Here is a 16215-nt window from a genome sequence, read left to right as displayed (position 1 = left end):
CTGCAGGTTGAAGTTTTGCATACAGAAAGGAATGAACCTGTGGCCTTGCCCTGCCTTGAAAAAGGAAGAGTGTGCACATGCTCATCAGAGCCCCTAAGCCTGAAGTAGCTATTTTCTAGAAAGCAATCAGAATTCAACTATATTAACATTACAAGTGGTTTTTCACCCACACTCCTTTCAATGTAAAGTTGGTGAGATTTTAATTAAAACTGCACTGATTTGTGGTAGTAGGTGTAGGCTTGAGCAAATTCTGTTTGATAACAAAAATTAAAATTCCTTTCATTTGGCTACTTCTAAAAGATTGTCTTTATTAACAAATGTAAGAATTGTCTACAAATTGTACAAAAGTAGTACATAAATCCAGAAAGTGTAGAAACCCATAAACTATTTTAAAAAAGAAATCCATTGGTTACAGATACTTTCTGTAGAACAAGCTTGTGCGTTATAGTCAAGTACTTTGATACATAGAAAACTATAGATTTAAAGCATGGAGTTAATATGTAAGGTATGAAATATAAGTGGTCAAAGGGGGGGAGAGAATCTTTGAGAGAGCTCTATTTTGGCAGTTCTTCTATAATGATGCGAGAGACTGAGTTCCATCCAGTGGAAGCATCTCCAGGTGGGTAATCGGAACAAGTACCAACCCAAACAGCAATATCCACCAGGCCAGCGCTGATCCCTTCACAAAGCCCTTCCACTGTATGAAAGACAAAAAGCATAGTGGTTTCGCCCAAAATAGAGGGATTGAACCTGTGCCCACCAGGCACTGTTTCATTCACCTCCCATCATCCCTCTGTTACTTTCAAAAAATAACCATGTTCATTATTTTCAGTGGTTCTACTCTGCGTAGGACTAGCATTGGATGCACCCTTGTATGTCCACACAGAATTGCACAAAAATAATAAAAAGTTTTAGTGGATGTTTGCAACAGTACAACTAATAGGCAGGGAGTTCCAAAGGACTGGCATCTTTAAAAAGAGACACTTCTGATGCTGATTACTGTAGTTCATGTTTATTTCTTTTATTAACGGTCACCAGGAGGAATCAAGACCCCTTATAACTCATAAATCTTTTTTGCTTGGTTATTTTACTTAACATGCTGTTATTTTCTGCCTTATACACATCGTGACTATATTTTGCTTTGTATCTGGTGACCAATACCCATTATTTGTTTGTATTATTTCATGTTATTCTTAACAAAATTTGTATTATAGACATAAAAAAAAGAGAACCATTCATTGTGATTTGGGAAGAAACGGCCCCGTGCTCAGGTTTTGGTTTTGTTTGTTAAAAACAACATTTCCATCAACTAATGATAGCCGTCAGTAAACAAAATCATTATTCTGTGAGGTGCTCTCATTTTAATGGAAACTTTAACAATCTTCAATTGTCTACTCATACTCTGTGTGTCTGAGCAAATTTAAAGGACAATAATTGGGTTAGTTTCTGACCTTTGCATTCTGGAACAAATGCTTTTCTGCTATAGCATCCCACAATTCAGGGAAGAAGCTGAATGGATCAGCCATCGCTAGCAGTTTGCTGTGGGGCAACATTAATGGCTTTTACTCTCTGTCTCCCTTCCTTCCAGATGCAGCGCTACCAGGTGGTGTCTAGAGTTGGGCTCTAGTAGCTGCATTTATATCTCTGTACTTTCTTCTTTGGCGATCACTCATAGACAAGTAAGTTTGTCTTCCATAAACACAGTTTTAACAGTGAGTTGTGGAGGCCAATTCTGGATCCACACATCCTTCCGCAGTGGGGACATAGGTTTCTGGGCCATAACTGAGCATGGTTAGGGTTTGCCAAGCGTGCCTTCCTCTTACGACATGTCTTCCTTTTGTCCTGAGTTTGAGTGTCTTCAAAGCGCATGGCACCTTTGGTAAAGGCTGTTCTCCAAATGGAGCGCTCACAGGCCAGTGTTTATATCTCTATACTTTCTAGCTTCTAAGCTGGTCTAAGCCTGGAGGAGGTTTGATTCTCATTTGTCTGATCCTAAACCTTAGTTCTTTATCACCAGAAAGGAAAACTCTGATGTACCTGTTACCTTATTATTGTGTTTATTTGCTACAGGGAACCAGACAAGTAATGCAATCTGCATCTCACATGTGCCCAGAATTTTTACAGTGAAATTCTTGTTGGTCTCACAAAATTATCTTGATACGTACCTGAAGAAGTGCGGTGTATGTTAATGGTGGAATTTAATTCTGGACTTCCTTGATCTAAATAAATTATAGCTTCGATGGGAAGTGGCCCAGAGCATTCAGCTCCATTAAATGTAAAATACCATCTCTGGCAACAAGCATTTCTGCATTTGAGTCTAAGTGATCCACTGAAGAGGACTCTTAAAGCACTGTTGCTGCGCATCTTTGTGAATGTGCACTCCTATTACAAAAGAAGGAAAAGTTGTGTGTTTAAGTGGTTGATTATTTATTGACTTGTCATTTAAAAAGAAATAGTTACTACCTTAAAGGGACAGCTGCCTCAAAAAAGCTTATGCCATAATAATTTGGTTAGTCTTTAAAGTGCAATGGACTCCTGGTTATTTCTTATAGAGTTAGCCAAATAGCATCCCTTCTCCAGCAATCCTCTGCGTCCTCTGCTCTAGATTTTTATATTCAAATCCTAATACCAGAGCTTGCTTACAGTATCTTTCATCAATCATATAAGATGCCTCAGTGGTCCTCCTTAAGTGGACATCTGATTGTTGACTGCAGTAGGTCCTAGCTGCTAGGAATAAGGAAGCCAAAGCGATAAGGAAAATAATTATCACCACATCTTTGTACCCTCACCCACCTCTGTTGCTATAATATACATTATAAATGCAATGGTACTTGCTTACTGCAATTTTTCCAAGGTCTATGCCATAGTTCAGAGCACTCCATGAACATTGTTTGTAGTTGGGTGTCCAAGACTCCTCAAAGCTTTCTCTCATGCATTCTCCTTTTTCTCCTTTTAGTCCATCTCGACCCGGGATCCCAGGTGTTCCAGGAATTCCATTGACACCAGGGTTTCCGTCTCTTCCAGGAACACCATTAGGTCCTTGCAAACACATCCCATTATACTGAAAATCAAAATTATTCCCATTTTATAGACACATAGTTATATATACATAGTTGTTTGAGCTTGAAACAGTAAACCAATAACCACATTGGTTATTACATTTTGTTGTTGCAAAGGAACCATTTTTCTCCCCTGCCTTGTCTCTCATACACACACATAAACCAGGCATTGCTTTCCCCAATGGACATATTACTTAAAGAAATGTGGTGAGTACAGCCACAGCCTACCAAGGCCAGCTCTGCTTCTGTGACCAACGTGGCAATGAATGGCTTGAGTGAGGAAGAATGTTTTAAGAAACCCACTAACCATTTCCCTAAATATTCATGCTCTGTGAGTAATAACAAAGAGTGGAGGAGATCAGTCAGATTACTCATCCTCTGCAGCCATAATGTCCCACCACAGCAGATTACACAGCTGTCTCTTTTGCAACCCTGTGGGCAGCTGTGGGTTTTACGTTAGCAGAGAGAAAGGCTGTATGCATTGCCGGTTTAACACACAGGTAGGCCAAAGCTGGTTTGGGGGGAAATGCTTCAAAATGCAGCATTTAATAAGAAACACCAGGCTAGATCGCATCAGCTGTACACCGCTTCCCACATGAGAGGTGGAAGCACACTGGATGAGGAATAAACATCTGCATGTTTAGATACACAGCCCTTGAGATCTCAAGTTGTAACAATGAGCACAGCAAAGCTCCCATTCCACCCCATCTACAGACTTTAAGATTAATTTCCATCAGTCAAGCTTTATTTAAACATGATGCCAGGTAAACAATAAGGATTTATCTGCGTAGTATTGCTTGAACCTGGCATCACATTATGTATGCAACATTAGCATCCTGTTGCAGTATGGCCCCTGCTAGATTGTGCCTCCCTAGCACACTATTTGTTATTTTCTTACCAAACCCAGAATTGCTTAACGTCAGCAACATTAAGCCTTGCGCGCTTTTGGATGTGACGCCCAGGCAACCCAGTTTAAATTAGAAACGGAACACATGCACTGGTAAATTATTCTAATTGCGCACCATCATATCTAAATGTGGCTTTAGAGCCATTCAACATTCAGAAGGATCTTTGCAAGTTTTCAGAAACTAGTAGAATTCTGAATGCGGACTGCATCTTCCGCCCAGCTGTGCTTGATAATAATGCTCCTTCATTTGTTCCCTCCCCACATCCTCTCCTTTTCCAGTATTGTGTCTGTCAGGTTTGTTTTCTTAATGTTATTCAGCAGCTCGAAAACATTGGGGGCTTGGCTCATTCGTATCTTCTTACACATCGTTTGTTGCCAGCTTGGTGCAGAGGTCAGACCCATCAACCAGGACCTGGGAGATCAGGCCTCAAATCCCCAGTCAGCCAAGAAGCTTACCTAGAGCCAGTCAGCCACCTAACCTACCTCGCAGGGTTGTTGTGAGGGTGACCTGAAGAATGCAAGGTAGAACCAAGTAGGCCACCTTGAGTTCTTTGGAGATCACACTGCAGTCCCCTGTGCTCCTGGACTCCCCCCATCAGCGTCTGCCTGGCCACCGGAGGAATAGGATGCTGGGCTATTTTAGCCTGATCTAGCCAGGCTGCAGCTTCTTATGGTGGGATATAAATGAGGAAGACAGGAAGTGGCATGCCAAGACGCGGCTGGCGCTGTGGTCTAAACCACAGAGCCTAGGGCTTGCCGATCAGAACGTCGGCAGTTCGAATCCCTGCAATGCGGTGAGCTCCCGTTGCTCGGTCCCTGCTCCTGCCAACCTAGCAGTTCGAAAGCACATCAAGTGCAAGTAGATAAATAGGTACCACTCTGGTAGGAAAGTAAATGGTGTTTCTGTGCGCTGCTCTGGTTCGCCAGAAGCGGCTTAGTCCTGCTGGCCACATGACCCGGAAGCTGTCTGCGGACAAACGCCAGCTCCCTCAGCCAATAAAGCGAGATGAGCGCCGCAATCCCAGAGTCGGTCATGACTGGACCTAATGGTCAGGGGTCCCAGCCAGGCTGCTGCTTCTTATGGTGGGATATAAATGAGTAAGACGGGAAGTGGCATGCCAAGAAGAGGGCTAAGCAGGAGGTCTCCATGAGGGGTGTACCTACGCGTTGGAAAGGTTGTGCCCCCCAGGGTGCCGGCCCAGGCATAGGAGCCAACTTCTAACCACCACCACCCCAGTTGATGGACAAGGCCATTCAAATGATGTGTGTGTGGCGCATCTTGTGATCAATTATGTGGGGCGGGGCTTATCTGCCCCCCTCCATATTTTATCCAAGTTGACACCCTTGGTCCCAGAGAGGGCGCCAAAATGGTGCCTCTCCACTCTGGCTTGGAATGGCAGAGCGCCCAGCTGCTTGGCCAGGGTGCAAGGGAGCCTAAGATACGCCTCTGCCCCCATCCCATGCAATGGGCGCGCCCTCTCGGGATTGCTGCTTGCCTCCATGCCACCCACGACCCACCCCAGCCCGAGACCCTGCGCAGCCCTCCGGGGATCGCGGCGCCCTCGCGGCGCACTCACCACGTCCACCACCTCCCTCTGGCGAAGCGCCTTCTGCTTGCCTTTGGGGGTCTCGGCCAGGCCGGCCGGGGGGCTCGCCGACAGCACCCCCAGCAGCAGCAGCGCCGCGAAGGCGACCAGAGAAGGCGGCAGGAGCTTCATGGCGCTGGCGGAGCGAGCAGGAGGCAGAGGCGAGGCGCGGATGAATCGGGCAGTGTCTGCGCTGCGCATAAGCGAGCCTTTCAGTGCCTCGGCTCCCTCCCCGGGGGGGCGGCCAGGAATGCGCAGCAGCAGCGTCCGCCCGGCTAAGCGGAGGGGGAGAGGGGTGGGCGGAGAAGGCAGGGGGTCTCCCTCCCCAGCCACGTGCGGACGGAGGCAGGAAAAGGGGAGGTGGGGTGGAGGGAGCGCGCCGCACAGTCGAGGGGCGAAGCCAACTTCTGCGCCCCTCGACAGCGGCGCCGCTTTCCCGGCTCTGGCAGAGAATGGCCGCTGGGGGGCGCCCGGCTCGACTGCCCCGCCGCCGGGTCCTCCTCCTCGCCCCAGAGCCGTCTGCTTGGATGAAAGCCAGGCTAGGAAAACGCGGCCGCTTCTTTGTCCGAAATCCGCCTGCGGAGAGAGAGAGGTCTTGCATTTCCAGATGCTTTGCGGGATGCGCGAGAGGAGCACGGCCCACGCAGGCTTCCTTAGCACGAAGGAGAGAGTTGCCTGCTGATATCCCCCTTTGCAGATAACCATTACACATAACCATTACAAAGGGGGGTGGGGGTGGAATGTTTTGATTTCCTCCATTGAATTCTGGTGCTGGAGGAGACTCTTGAGAGTCCCATGGACTGCAAGAAGATCAAACCTATCCATTCTGAAGGAAATCAGCCCTGAGTGCTCCCTGGAAGGACAGATAGTGAAGCTGAGGCTCCAATACTTTGGCCACCTCATGAGAAGAGAAGACTCCCTGGAAAAGACCCTGATGTTCGGAAAGATTGAGAGTACAAGGAGAAGGGGAAGACAGAGGACAAGATGGTTGGACAGTGTTCTCGAAGCTACCAGCATGCGTTTGACCAAACTGCGGGAGGCAGTGGAAGACAGGTGTGCCTGGCGTGCTCTGGTCCATGGAGTCACAAAGAGTCGGACACAACTAAACAACAACAACAAATAAATACTCACATGCAACGCATTGCCTTGCGGTTGCACGGTTTTGTTGGTGGCTGCACAGAGTGATGATGCAGTGTTAAAAGTTGTTGCAAACGAAATCCCTGATCTGGACGTTGTGTAGAGTAGACATTGGGCTGCAGCTCCCTCCTTCCATTTATTCTGTAATCACCAGGTTGGGCACTGCTTTCCTTCTGGGTGAAACAGGCAAAGTAAGTGTTGAAAAGTTCCCCCTTCTCTGTCACCCAACAGCATTTCTCAGTCTTCTCCACGCAAGAGACCTACTATTTGCTTATTATTCCTCTTGCCAAAAATAATCTTTAAAATTATTCTTTTGCAAGTCTGAGTTTATCCAAGCTTTGGCCCTCCTGACCTTCTCCACTGAGCTGTTGACTACTCATGTATACTCTTCCATCATGATTTCCCCTTTCTTGTGCATTCTCTTCTTATATCTCAGCTCATCTGTAAGCTCCTTATGCAGCCACACTGATATATTTTAAGTGTCTCCTTACTTGTCCATTGGCATTTGCGTCTTCAAGAATAAGATGGTTTTCACCGTACAAAAGTCAAAATCAGCACAACTGGCAAAGGGCAAAATCATAGTTTGAGCAGGAAGAAACAAATGTCAGACAAAAAAGTACTTCTTCATATAACACACAGTTAAACAACGGAACTCACTCCCACAAGATGTAGTGATGGGGACCAACTTGGATGGCTTAAAATGAGGGTTGGACAAATTCATGGAATGGTTACGTGTCATGTACTACATCCACAGTTGGAGGCATCACGCTGGAGTTATTTGAATATTTCTCTTTTCCATTGGAAGGTTACAGTTCCTCTGCAGCTATTTTAAGACACAAAGCTACAACAATATCTAATGGCAATTATTTCTGACAATTATTTTCTTCTACAGTATTTAGATATGGATGTGGACCAAAGAGGTAGCCAAAAGACAGTTCCATTCCCCGCACAACTAACTGCAGCCAAAACCAGCCCTGCTCTGAATCACCACCTATAGCCTAATTCCTTCCAGTAGCACCTTAAAGACCAACTAAGTTAGTTCTTGGTATGAGCTTTCGTGTGCATGCACACTTCTTCAGATACACAGATACACTGTGTATCTGAAGAAGTGTGCATGCACACGAAAGCTCATACCAAGAACTAACTTAGTTGGTCTTTAAGGTGCTACTGGAAGGAATTTTTTTATTTTGACTATGGCAGACCAACACGGCTACCTATCTACTACTGGCACCTATAGCCTAGTTAGGAAACCAGCACTGAGTTAGGAACACTGACCAAATAATGAAGTAACTTGGCCACTTTGGGGATTGTAGATTCTACGATTCTTTATCACTGCTTTGATGGCAATCCCCACACACTCCTACTTTTTGTTACAACTGTTAAAATGGCATATATATATATATATATATATATATATATATATATATATATATAGGCCATTTTAACAGTTGTAACAAAAAGTCATATATATAGTCATTTGTGAGCTCTCTGGCATTACTCCAGTTAATTGCTGGCAAATGCCCGTGGTTCTGAGTCAGAGACAAGGCATTTAATTGCTTGCCAGGAAGCTGAACTTCACTGTACACATTTATCTTTGTTACTGAGAAGGCTTGCTGGGACCTGCCCACTTGCCATTAAAGCCACTGACACAATCCATCTGGAAATATTTAAACCCTATGCACATAAATGCATAGTGCATGACTTACAAGGGAAATGCCCTGCAGCTTCAATCTATGGAAACTGTTTTACCAAAGACTGTAGTGGAACACACATATGCATACACATATAAACATTTGTATAAAGAAAGGTAGGCTGTGATTCATCTCTATGTGTATCTTAAGAAGCTTTGTTCCTGGCTCCAGGGACGTCTGTATTGCTTATTTGTATTATTTTCCATTAAAATGTTTATATTCAGCTTTCCCATCTGAACAGTGGGGCACTCAGCTAAACAAATTAAAAAATACAATTTTGAATTGCAATTTTGAACATTAATCTGGGTAAATCTGTCATACCCAGAATGAGTTCCCATAGCATGTAAACCATAGTTCGTCATTACATTATAAATGGGCTTAATTACAATTCAGTATTGTCAGGGCTGCCTCAGGTCTCAGCTCACAAAAGACCAACGCCAAGTCCTTCTTATATACAAGGATGTTTATTGCAGTTCATTATTGGTTCCACAACCGAGGCGTGCAGCCCCGCGTCTCTTCCTTAGACATTAGAAGTCCCCTCTGAATCGGTCCCTCCTCTACACCAGTTTAATAAGCTAATGCTGCTCCACCTTTTTCTCTCTTTCCTTTTCCGCAGGGTCTTTCTGCCCGCCGGGGTTCCTCCCCTCCTGCTTTCTCCTGAAGCGGAGTCTCCAGACTGCTCCTGCCCCCTACTGCGGACTTTGGGACCTGGCTCCTCCTCCTCCGGGCTCCCTGTTCTTCCGCGCGCCTCCTCATTTGAACTTGGCGCGCGCGCCCAGCCTCTGACCTTCCTTTTGACAGTTATGCTACTCCCCTCACTGCCTTCCTCCCCTTCCGGGAGAACGGCTTGCTCTGATCCCTCCCCTTTCTCTGTCGCCGGAGCTGCTCCCTCTGACACACTGGAACCTCCCCCTCCCTCGCTGCGCTCTGGTGGGGAGGCTGGCCCTGATTCCCAGCTGCCGCTTTGGGGTCCCCTGCTGGCCCCCCGCTCCTGACACTTTCCCCCTGGGGCTCCCCTTGCCCTTACCACAGGCGCCCCCTTCTGGGAATCCTCTGATTCGCTGGAGAGACTCATGGAATCCCCTGCGTCATTGCTATCCTCTTCCTCGCTATCCTGGGATTCCTCTCCATCGCTCTCCATTTCCTGCCTTCCCTGTGCTTCTGTCCCTGTACCCCTGACATCCATCCCCCCCTCGAAGCCCCCCTTCCCCCCTCCCGCTGCTCGGGTGCAGGTTCCGGAAGCTCCTCAGTCGCTGGGGTAGATATTGGATACAGTTCGTCAACGTCAATCTTCTCTGCTTCCAGCTCATTGTATGTGTGCTCGAAACCAAGGTCCTCTCCCAACACGTCCATGTCCTCCCCTCCCCCTGTTTCTTCGGACGATGCTGTTTGCCAGGGCCCCCTCAGCAATCTCCTGCGCCACTCCTCCTCTGGTTGGTCGTCCCACCAGTAAGAGCGATCCGTGTCCACCCCCGAGCACGATCCCCTTGGAGGACTCGATTCTGGCGTGGTCTCCTCTGCTGAGGAGAACCCCCGGAAGGTGCTGCCTGAAAGTGTGGGCGTAAAAAGCCAGTCGTCGAAAAATTCCGCTGGCATGGGCCTGTGTGGGAAGAGTGCATGGAACTCGTCCTTAAGAAGGGGTTCCTCCAGAGCATAGCCCGGGGTACTGGCCGGGGTACCCTCTCTGGCGAGGAGGTATTCTACTCCCTCCTCCCCCCATCTCGAGTCCAGAATTTCCGTGACCTCGTTGAGTGTCTCGGCCTTCGGTGATTTCCCCCCCCCCTTGGGGACTCCCTGCGTGGGTCCGGTGCCGTCCCTGGCTCCTGAAACCTGTGTGGGGCTTTGTAGGGCGTAAGCACCGACCTATGAAAGACCGGGTGCATTCGGGAACCTTCTGGGAGGGTCAACCGATAAGCTACAGGGTTGATCTTGGCCTCAACTTGGTATGGCCCCAGCTGTTTGTGTCCTAGCTTCTTCTTGGCTAATGACTTGGTAGGCGCGCCTGGGCTGCTAACCATACCCAGTCCCCCACCTGTATGTCTTCCCCTGCCCTCCTGTGCCTGTCTGCCTGCACCTTGTAGGCGTGTTTAGCCAGCTCTAAGTGCTGTCGGAGCTCCTCGTGGACCTCCTGCAATTCTGCGGCCAAATGCTCAGCTCCCTGCGTCTCTCCCTGCACCGTCGTCTCCACTCCCGGAAAGGTTCTGGGATGCCGCCCATTGTTGGCGAAGAACGGCGTCACCCCCGTGGACGCGTGCTTCGTGTTGTTGTAGGCAAACTCGGCCATCGGCAAGTAGTCCACCCAAGTCGCAGGCTGTTGATTGGCGTAACAGCGCAGGTACTGCTGCATGATGGCGTTGACCCTCTCCGCTTGGCCGTTGGTCTGCGGGTGTCTCGCCGACGCTAAGTTGATCTTGACGTTCAGGATACCCAGGAGCTTCTGCCAAAAACTGGAAACGAACTGGTGACCGCGGTCGGACAGGATGGATCGCGGCAAGCCGTGCACCTTGAACACGTGGTCTATGAACAGTTTGGCGGTCTGCTCCGCTGTCGCCACCTTCGCGCAAGGAATGAAATGCGCCATCTTGGTGAACAGGTCTACAACCACCAGCACCGCCGTCTTGCCTCGCGAACTGGGCAGATCAGTGACAAAGTCCAGCGCCACCCTCTCCCACGGTTGCAGTGGTGTCTCCAACGGTTCCAGCAGTCCCGCTGGCTTCTGGTGCACTGGCTTGGACCTTTGGCAAGTGTCACACCTGGCGACGTAGTCCGCGACCTCCCCTCGCATCTGGGGCCACCAAAAGTGCCTCCACGCCTTGAAAGCCGCGTGGATGGCCAGCAACTCCCTGTCCCAGATGGTGTAGTTCTGTTCTGACTTGCTGAGCTTCCGGGAGTAGAAAGCGCAGGGCCTCCAGTTCCCCTGCGGGTCTTCCTGTAAAAGGACGGCCCCCACCGCTCTGTCAGATGCGTCAGTCTCAACCCTCATGGGCCTGCCGGGATTCACGTGTAGCAGCTGTTCTTCGGACGCGAAGAGACTCTTAAGTCTCCTGAAGGACTGCTCCGCCTGGTCCGTCCAGGTGAACTTCTTATTGGAGCTGAGAGTGTCCGTGATAGCTGCCGTCTCCCTGGCGAACCCCCTGATGAACTTGCGGTAAAAATTGGCGAAGCCGACGAACCTCTGGACCTCCTTCCGATTTCGCGGGCTTTTCCAGTCCAACACCGCGCGGACCTTGGCGCTGTCCATGGCTAGTCCCCTGTCGGACAGCCTATAGCCCAGAAAATCCACCTCCGTCACGTCGAATTGGCACTTCTCCAGCTTGGCGTAGAGCCTGTGCTCCCGTAGCCTCTGCAGGACCTCCTTAACGTCACTCTCGTGAGCCTCCGGCGATTCCGAGAAGATAAGAATGTCGTCGAGGAAACATACGCACTTCTTGTAGAGGAGTCCCGCTAGCACGTGGTGCATAAAAGCTTGGAAATAGTGGGAGCCATTTTGGAGACCAAACGGCATAACTCTGTGTTCGTAGGTGCCCAACGGCGTGAACATGGCCGTCTTCCACTCATCACCCTCTCGCACGCGTATGAGATTGTAAGCTCCGCGGAGATCCAACTTGGTGAAGTTCTTCCCTTTCCGCACCGTCGCGAGCAGGTCGTCAATCTTGGGCATGGGAAAGGCCGTGGGCTTTGTCTTCGAGTTTATGAATCTAAAGTCTACGATCAGCCTCTTTTGGGGCGTGTCCTTCTTCTTCACGAAAAACACAGGACTGCCCCCTACAGCCTTTGATTCTCGGATGAATCCCCGCTGCAGGTTGTGATCTATGAACTCACTGAGCTCCTGCAGCTCATCCTCGGACATGGAATACAGCTTCACAGTCGGTAGCGTTGTCCCTGGCAAGAGGTCAATTGCGCAATCGTAGGGCCGGTGGGGTGGCAACTAGTCAGCCTCCTTTTTGCAGAAGACCTCCAAAAACCCCTTGTACTTGAGGGGCACTGCTTGCGCCATGCTGAGACTTAGCTGCTGCCCCTCCTCTTGGCCCTCCTCCTCCTGACTGGTCTGGATGCAATGCTGCGCGCAATAGGACGAGCCGAAGGTGAGCTGCCGCTGGTACCACGCCATGGTTGGGCTGTGCCTATCCAGCCAACTCATGCCTAACACTATAGGCGTGTCTGACAGGCGGGTGACGTTGAAACTGATGACCTCTCGGTGATTGCCAATCTGCATTACCATGGGTGGCGTCTGTTGTACCACCTGCCCACCCAGCAGCTTCCTGCCATCCACTGTGACGACATTCAATGGCAGCGTGGCTGGTAGGAGCTCTATGCGATGCTGCTTGACGAAGTGCACCCCCACGAAGTCTGCGTTGCTCCCACTGTCAATTGTAATGGGGACTTCCAGGGTGCGTCCATTAGGTAGCTGGAGAGTTGCAGTGAGCTGCACCACTGGCTTGGGTGGCAGGGGGTCTGTATGCTGCAAAAGCGCTGGGGACTGCCCTACTGACTCGCCTGGCTGTGCCCCAGCATTTGTGCTTCCAGCCAGGCATTGTCGTTTCCCTGAAACTGCTCTTCATGTAGTGCTGCTGCAGTTACTGTTGCTAAGGCTGCAGTGTGCTTTTGGAGCCTCTGGGGACACTCTTTGGCCATGTGCATCGCACTGTCACAGATGTAACACTTCCTGTTCCCTCTAGGAGGCTTCGTCTTGACTGCTCCGGACGCTGGGGCTCCGGCAGCTGACTGAGCCTTAGCACTCCCAAGTTCCATTGGCTCCTCCCCTGCCTGCAGCTGAGGTGAGGGACGCGTACGTCCTAGATCCCTGGGAAGGAAAGGAGGCGCTCTAGACGGTGTGTGAAGCTGGCGACCCTCCTCATTGCGCCAAGGGCGTTCTTCGTGGCGCACTCCAATGGCGAGCGCCCGCTGCACAACTTCCGCTAGGGTTTGAGGTCTGTCCCCCCTTGCCAATTCATCTTTTACAGGGCCAGACAACCCCTCCCAAAACAAGTCTCTTACTGCCAGGGAGTCTTTCTCCCATCTCAGTACATTCAGCAAGGCGGAAAACCGAGCATGGTACTGACGTACTGTAGCCTTGCCTTGCCTTAAACCATGCATCTCTTTGCGTGCTACATCCACGGTAGATTGGAAGCAAGCGTCCATGGCTTTGATAAATTCATCGGAGTCCCTTCGAGCAGGACAATCTTCGCGCCACAGATTGCGCAGCCAAGCCCTCGCTTCCCCATGCAAGTGGGACACAATGAAACCCACTTTCTCCTCCTCATCCTTAAAGTCGTCGCGAAGCAAATGCAACGCATATTCGACGTCTGCTCGAAAACTGGGGTACTGCTTCAGGTTCCCATCGAAGTGGGCTACCAAGTTGCCTCCCCTTCTGCCCAGTCCTACTCCTGCAGATCTGGACCCCGGGAACCCCACTTGGCATGCATGATCCCACCTGGCTTGCAGATCCTGGCATCGCTTTTCCGCCTCTTCCCCCTTCTTCTGGGAGACCACTACCGCAGTGGAGAGCTCAGAGACTGCGTTGCGTAGGGCTGCTATCTGCTCCTCCATACTCATGGCCGCCAAACTTCGTGAGCTTCGCAAAAAAAAATTTTGCGTTCTTTTGGGAGGGGACTTACTGTCAGGGCTGCCTCAGGTCTCAGCTCACAAAAGACCAACGCCAAGTCCTTCTTATATACAAGGATGTTTATTGCAGTTCATTATTGGTTCCACAACCGAGGCGCGCAGCCCTGCGTCTCTTCCTTAGACATTAGAAGTCCCCTCTGAATCGGTCCCTCCCCTACACCAGTTTAATAAGCTAACGCTGCTCCACCTTTTTCTCTCTTTCCTTTTCCGCAGGGTCTTTCTGCCCGCCGGGGTTCCTCCCCTCCTGCTTTCTCCTGAAGCGGAGTCTCCAGACTGCTCCTGCCCCCTCCTGCGGGCTTTGGGACCTGGCTCCTCCTCCTCCGGGCTCCCTGTTCTTCCGCGCGCCTCCTCATTTGAACTTGGCGCGCGCGCCCAGCCTCTGACCTTCCTTTTGACAGTTATGCTACTCCCCTCACTGCCTTCCTCCCCTTCTGGGAGAACGGCTTGCTCTGATCCCTCCCCTTTCTCTGTCGCCGGAGCTGCTCCCTCTGACACACTGGAACCTCCCCCTCCCTCGCTGCGCTCTGGTGGGGAGGCTGGCCCTGATTCCCAGCTGCCGCTTTGGGGTTCCCTGCTGGCCCCCCGCTCCTGACACTTTCCCCTTGGGGCTCCCCTTGCCCTTACCACAGGCGCCCCCTTCTGGGAATCCTCTGATTCGCTGGAGAGACTCATGGAATCCCCTGCATCATTGCTATCCTCTTCCTCGCTATCCTGGGATTCCTCTCCATCGCTCTCCATTTCCTGCCTTCCCTGTGCCTCTGTCCCTGTACCCCTGACAAGTATGATATTAGGATTCAACAGGATATTAGAAGTCTTCCTCCAAACGATTCAAGGTGCACATCACTGTTATCCAGTTACCATAAAATCACACAACAGCTGAGGTGGGAGATCAGCTAGAATTCTGTATTTTCTCTGTATCTTTTTAACAGAGGCTTCTTAAAAAACACAGTGTGAATTGGCCAACAGAACAACATTTTCTGTCCTCACCTATTTAGTATATTATACTATGCTATAGTCTCTTTTTAGGAATTATGATTTGAACTGTACACATACAGGCTCCAACCTTACTTACAGTGATTTCCCACACATATAGTACTGTCATAGGCCAGATCAGCTTCTTTTCAGCTTCAACCTCCAGCAAGTTATTAGTTCTAAGAAGCCCAGCTGTAGAGAACAGACATGCATCAGTATGTCAATGTTTGAATAAATGCTGGATGTTCGGTTCCTTTACATTTCTATATTGACTTAGGCAAGAAGAAGAAAAATGTTGCTCTCTCCTCTTCCATGGGTATATCAAATTAATAAAGCTCAAACGGTGTTAAGTGCAGATCAGAAATCTCGTTATGTACAGAATTACCCTCACCCAAAAAGATTCAGATTAATAAGATGGAGGATTCTTATGAGTACCCAGCATTCTTGCATTTCAAAAAGAGTAAGAAAACAGGAACAGAATCAGAGTGAAGAGAAATAAAAATGCAATAGGAGGATTTCACACCATAAAGCTCCTGTAAGCCATGTTGCATTTGATGCCAAATTCTCACTTTTGTTTTGTGGGGTTTTGCATGTGAATACTGGCAAGAGTTTTGCTCAAACAAAAAGCAGCCGAGCTTCTTCAAAGCACCACTGAGCACAGCACCCAGTGGCAGCTGATGGATGCTCGGTTTCCCTGTGATGTGGCATTTTAATGAGATGCTCCAGTGAGAGTGGGTGGTCAGACTTCAAAGAGACATCTTATGCTGCATCCCATTTGGCCGCTTCACTTTCAGTGTTTTGCAGAAAGCTAAGCTTACCTCTCTCATTCTGCTGAAGCAGCTGAATTGGAAGGAAAGTCTGGATGAAACTTCATACCGCGGGCTGAAAGAGTCTGGGTGGAGGGGGAAAGGGGGGCCCTGCACTTTGCTTTGAAACAGGTCACAACATTTCAAACAGAAGCACAACCAACATCCTCCGCTGCCCCCTGCTCTTTGCTGGTGGCTACGGTTATGTTTTAAAGAGGTGCTGCAAAGAAGAAACATTATAATTATTTCTCTTACCAGAAGATGTTTACACAGACTTGAAATACCAACAAACATGGGGCTGTAGCCAACAAAATCACTATGTGCACAGAAGAACTTCTGTGAGTGCGACCAAACTTCCCTTCCTTCTTCCCCCTTACTCTGCCGCAATGCCCACAAATCTGCTTGGGGAGGGAAGAGGTTGAGGGGAAACCC

At 49.4% G+C, this 16215-nt stretch overlaps 1 protein-coding gene across 3 annotated transcripts; it reads right to left on the bottom strand.

Moving 5' to 3' along the window:
* Positions 1–265: 265 nt before the first annotated feature.
* CTHRC1 (collagen triple helix repeat containing 1) lies at positions 266–15995 on the bottom strand. Of its 3 annotated transcripts, XM_081205942.1 has the most exons (5): positions 15796–15995; positions 15078–15169; positions 2840–3061; positions 2166–2382; positions 276–697 (listed from the first exon to the last, which is right to left on the bottom strand). In XM_081205942.1, exons 2-5 carry the CDS (start codon positions 15105–15107, stop codon positions 555–557), a joined length of 612 nt encoding a protein of 203 aa, XP_081062068.1. In that variant the 5' UTR covers positions 15108–15169; positions 15796–15995; the 3' UTR covers positions 276–554. The 3 variants fall into 3 exon arrangements, with proteins under 3 accessions (XP_081062066.1, XP_081062068.1, XP_081062067.1); XM_081205940.1 differs by lacking the exons at positions 15078–15169; positions 15796–15995 and adding an exon at positions 5544–6272 and having other exon boundaries at positions 266–697; XM_081205941.1 differs by lacking the exon at positions 15078–15169 and having other exon boundaries at positions 15796–15820.
* Positions 15996–16215: the final 220 nt, after the last annotated feature.

Source organism: Podarcis bocagei (genome assembly GCF_964188305.1).
Source record: "Podarcis bocagei genome assembly, chromosome: 8".
Classification (NCBI taxonomy): Eukaryota; Metazoa; Chordata; class Lepidosauria; order Squamata; family Lacertidae; genus Podarcis; species Podarcis bocagei.
This window is presented reverse-complemented; position numbering and strand designations above follow the sequence as displayed.

Bases quoted from the DNA above. Each gene is read 5' to 3' on its own strand.
- CTHRC1 (XM_081205940.1), bottom strand. From the start codon at position 6,257: ATGGTTATCTGCAAAGGGGGATATCAGCAGGCAACTCTCTCCTTCGTG. The intron at 2,383-2,839 runs GTAAGCAAGTAC...CTTTTGTAATAG, and splicing joins TAGACCTTGGAAAAATTGCA to GAGTGCACATTCACAAAGAT. The intron at 698-2,165 runs GTACGTATCAAG...TCTTTCATACAG, and splicing joins CATACACCGCACTTCTTCAG to TGGAAGGGCTTTGTGAAGGG.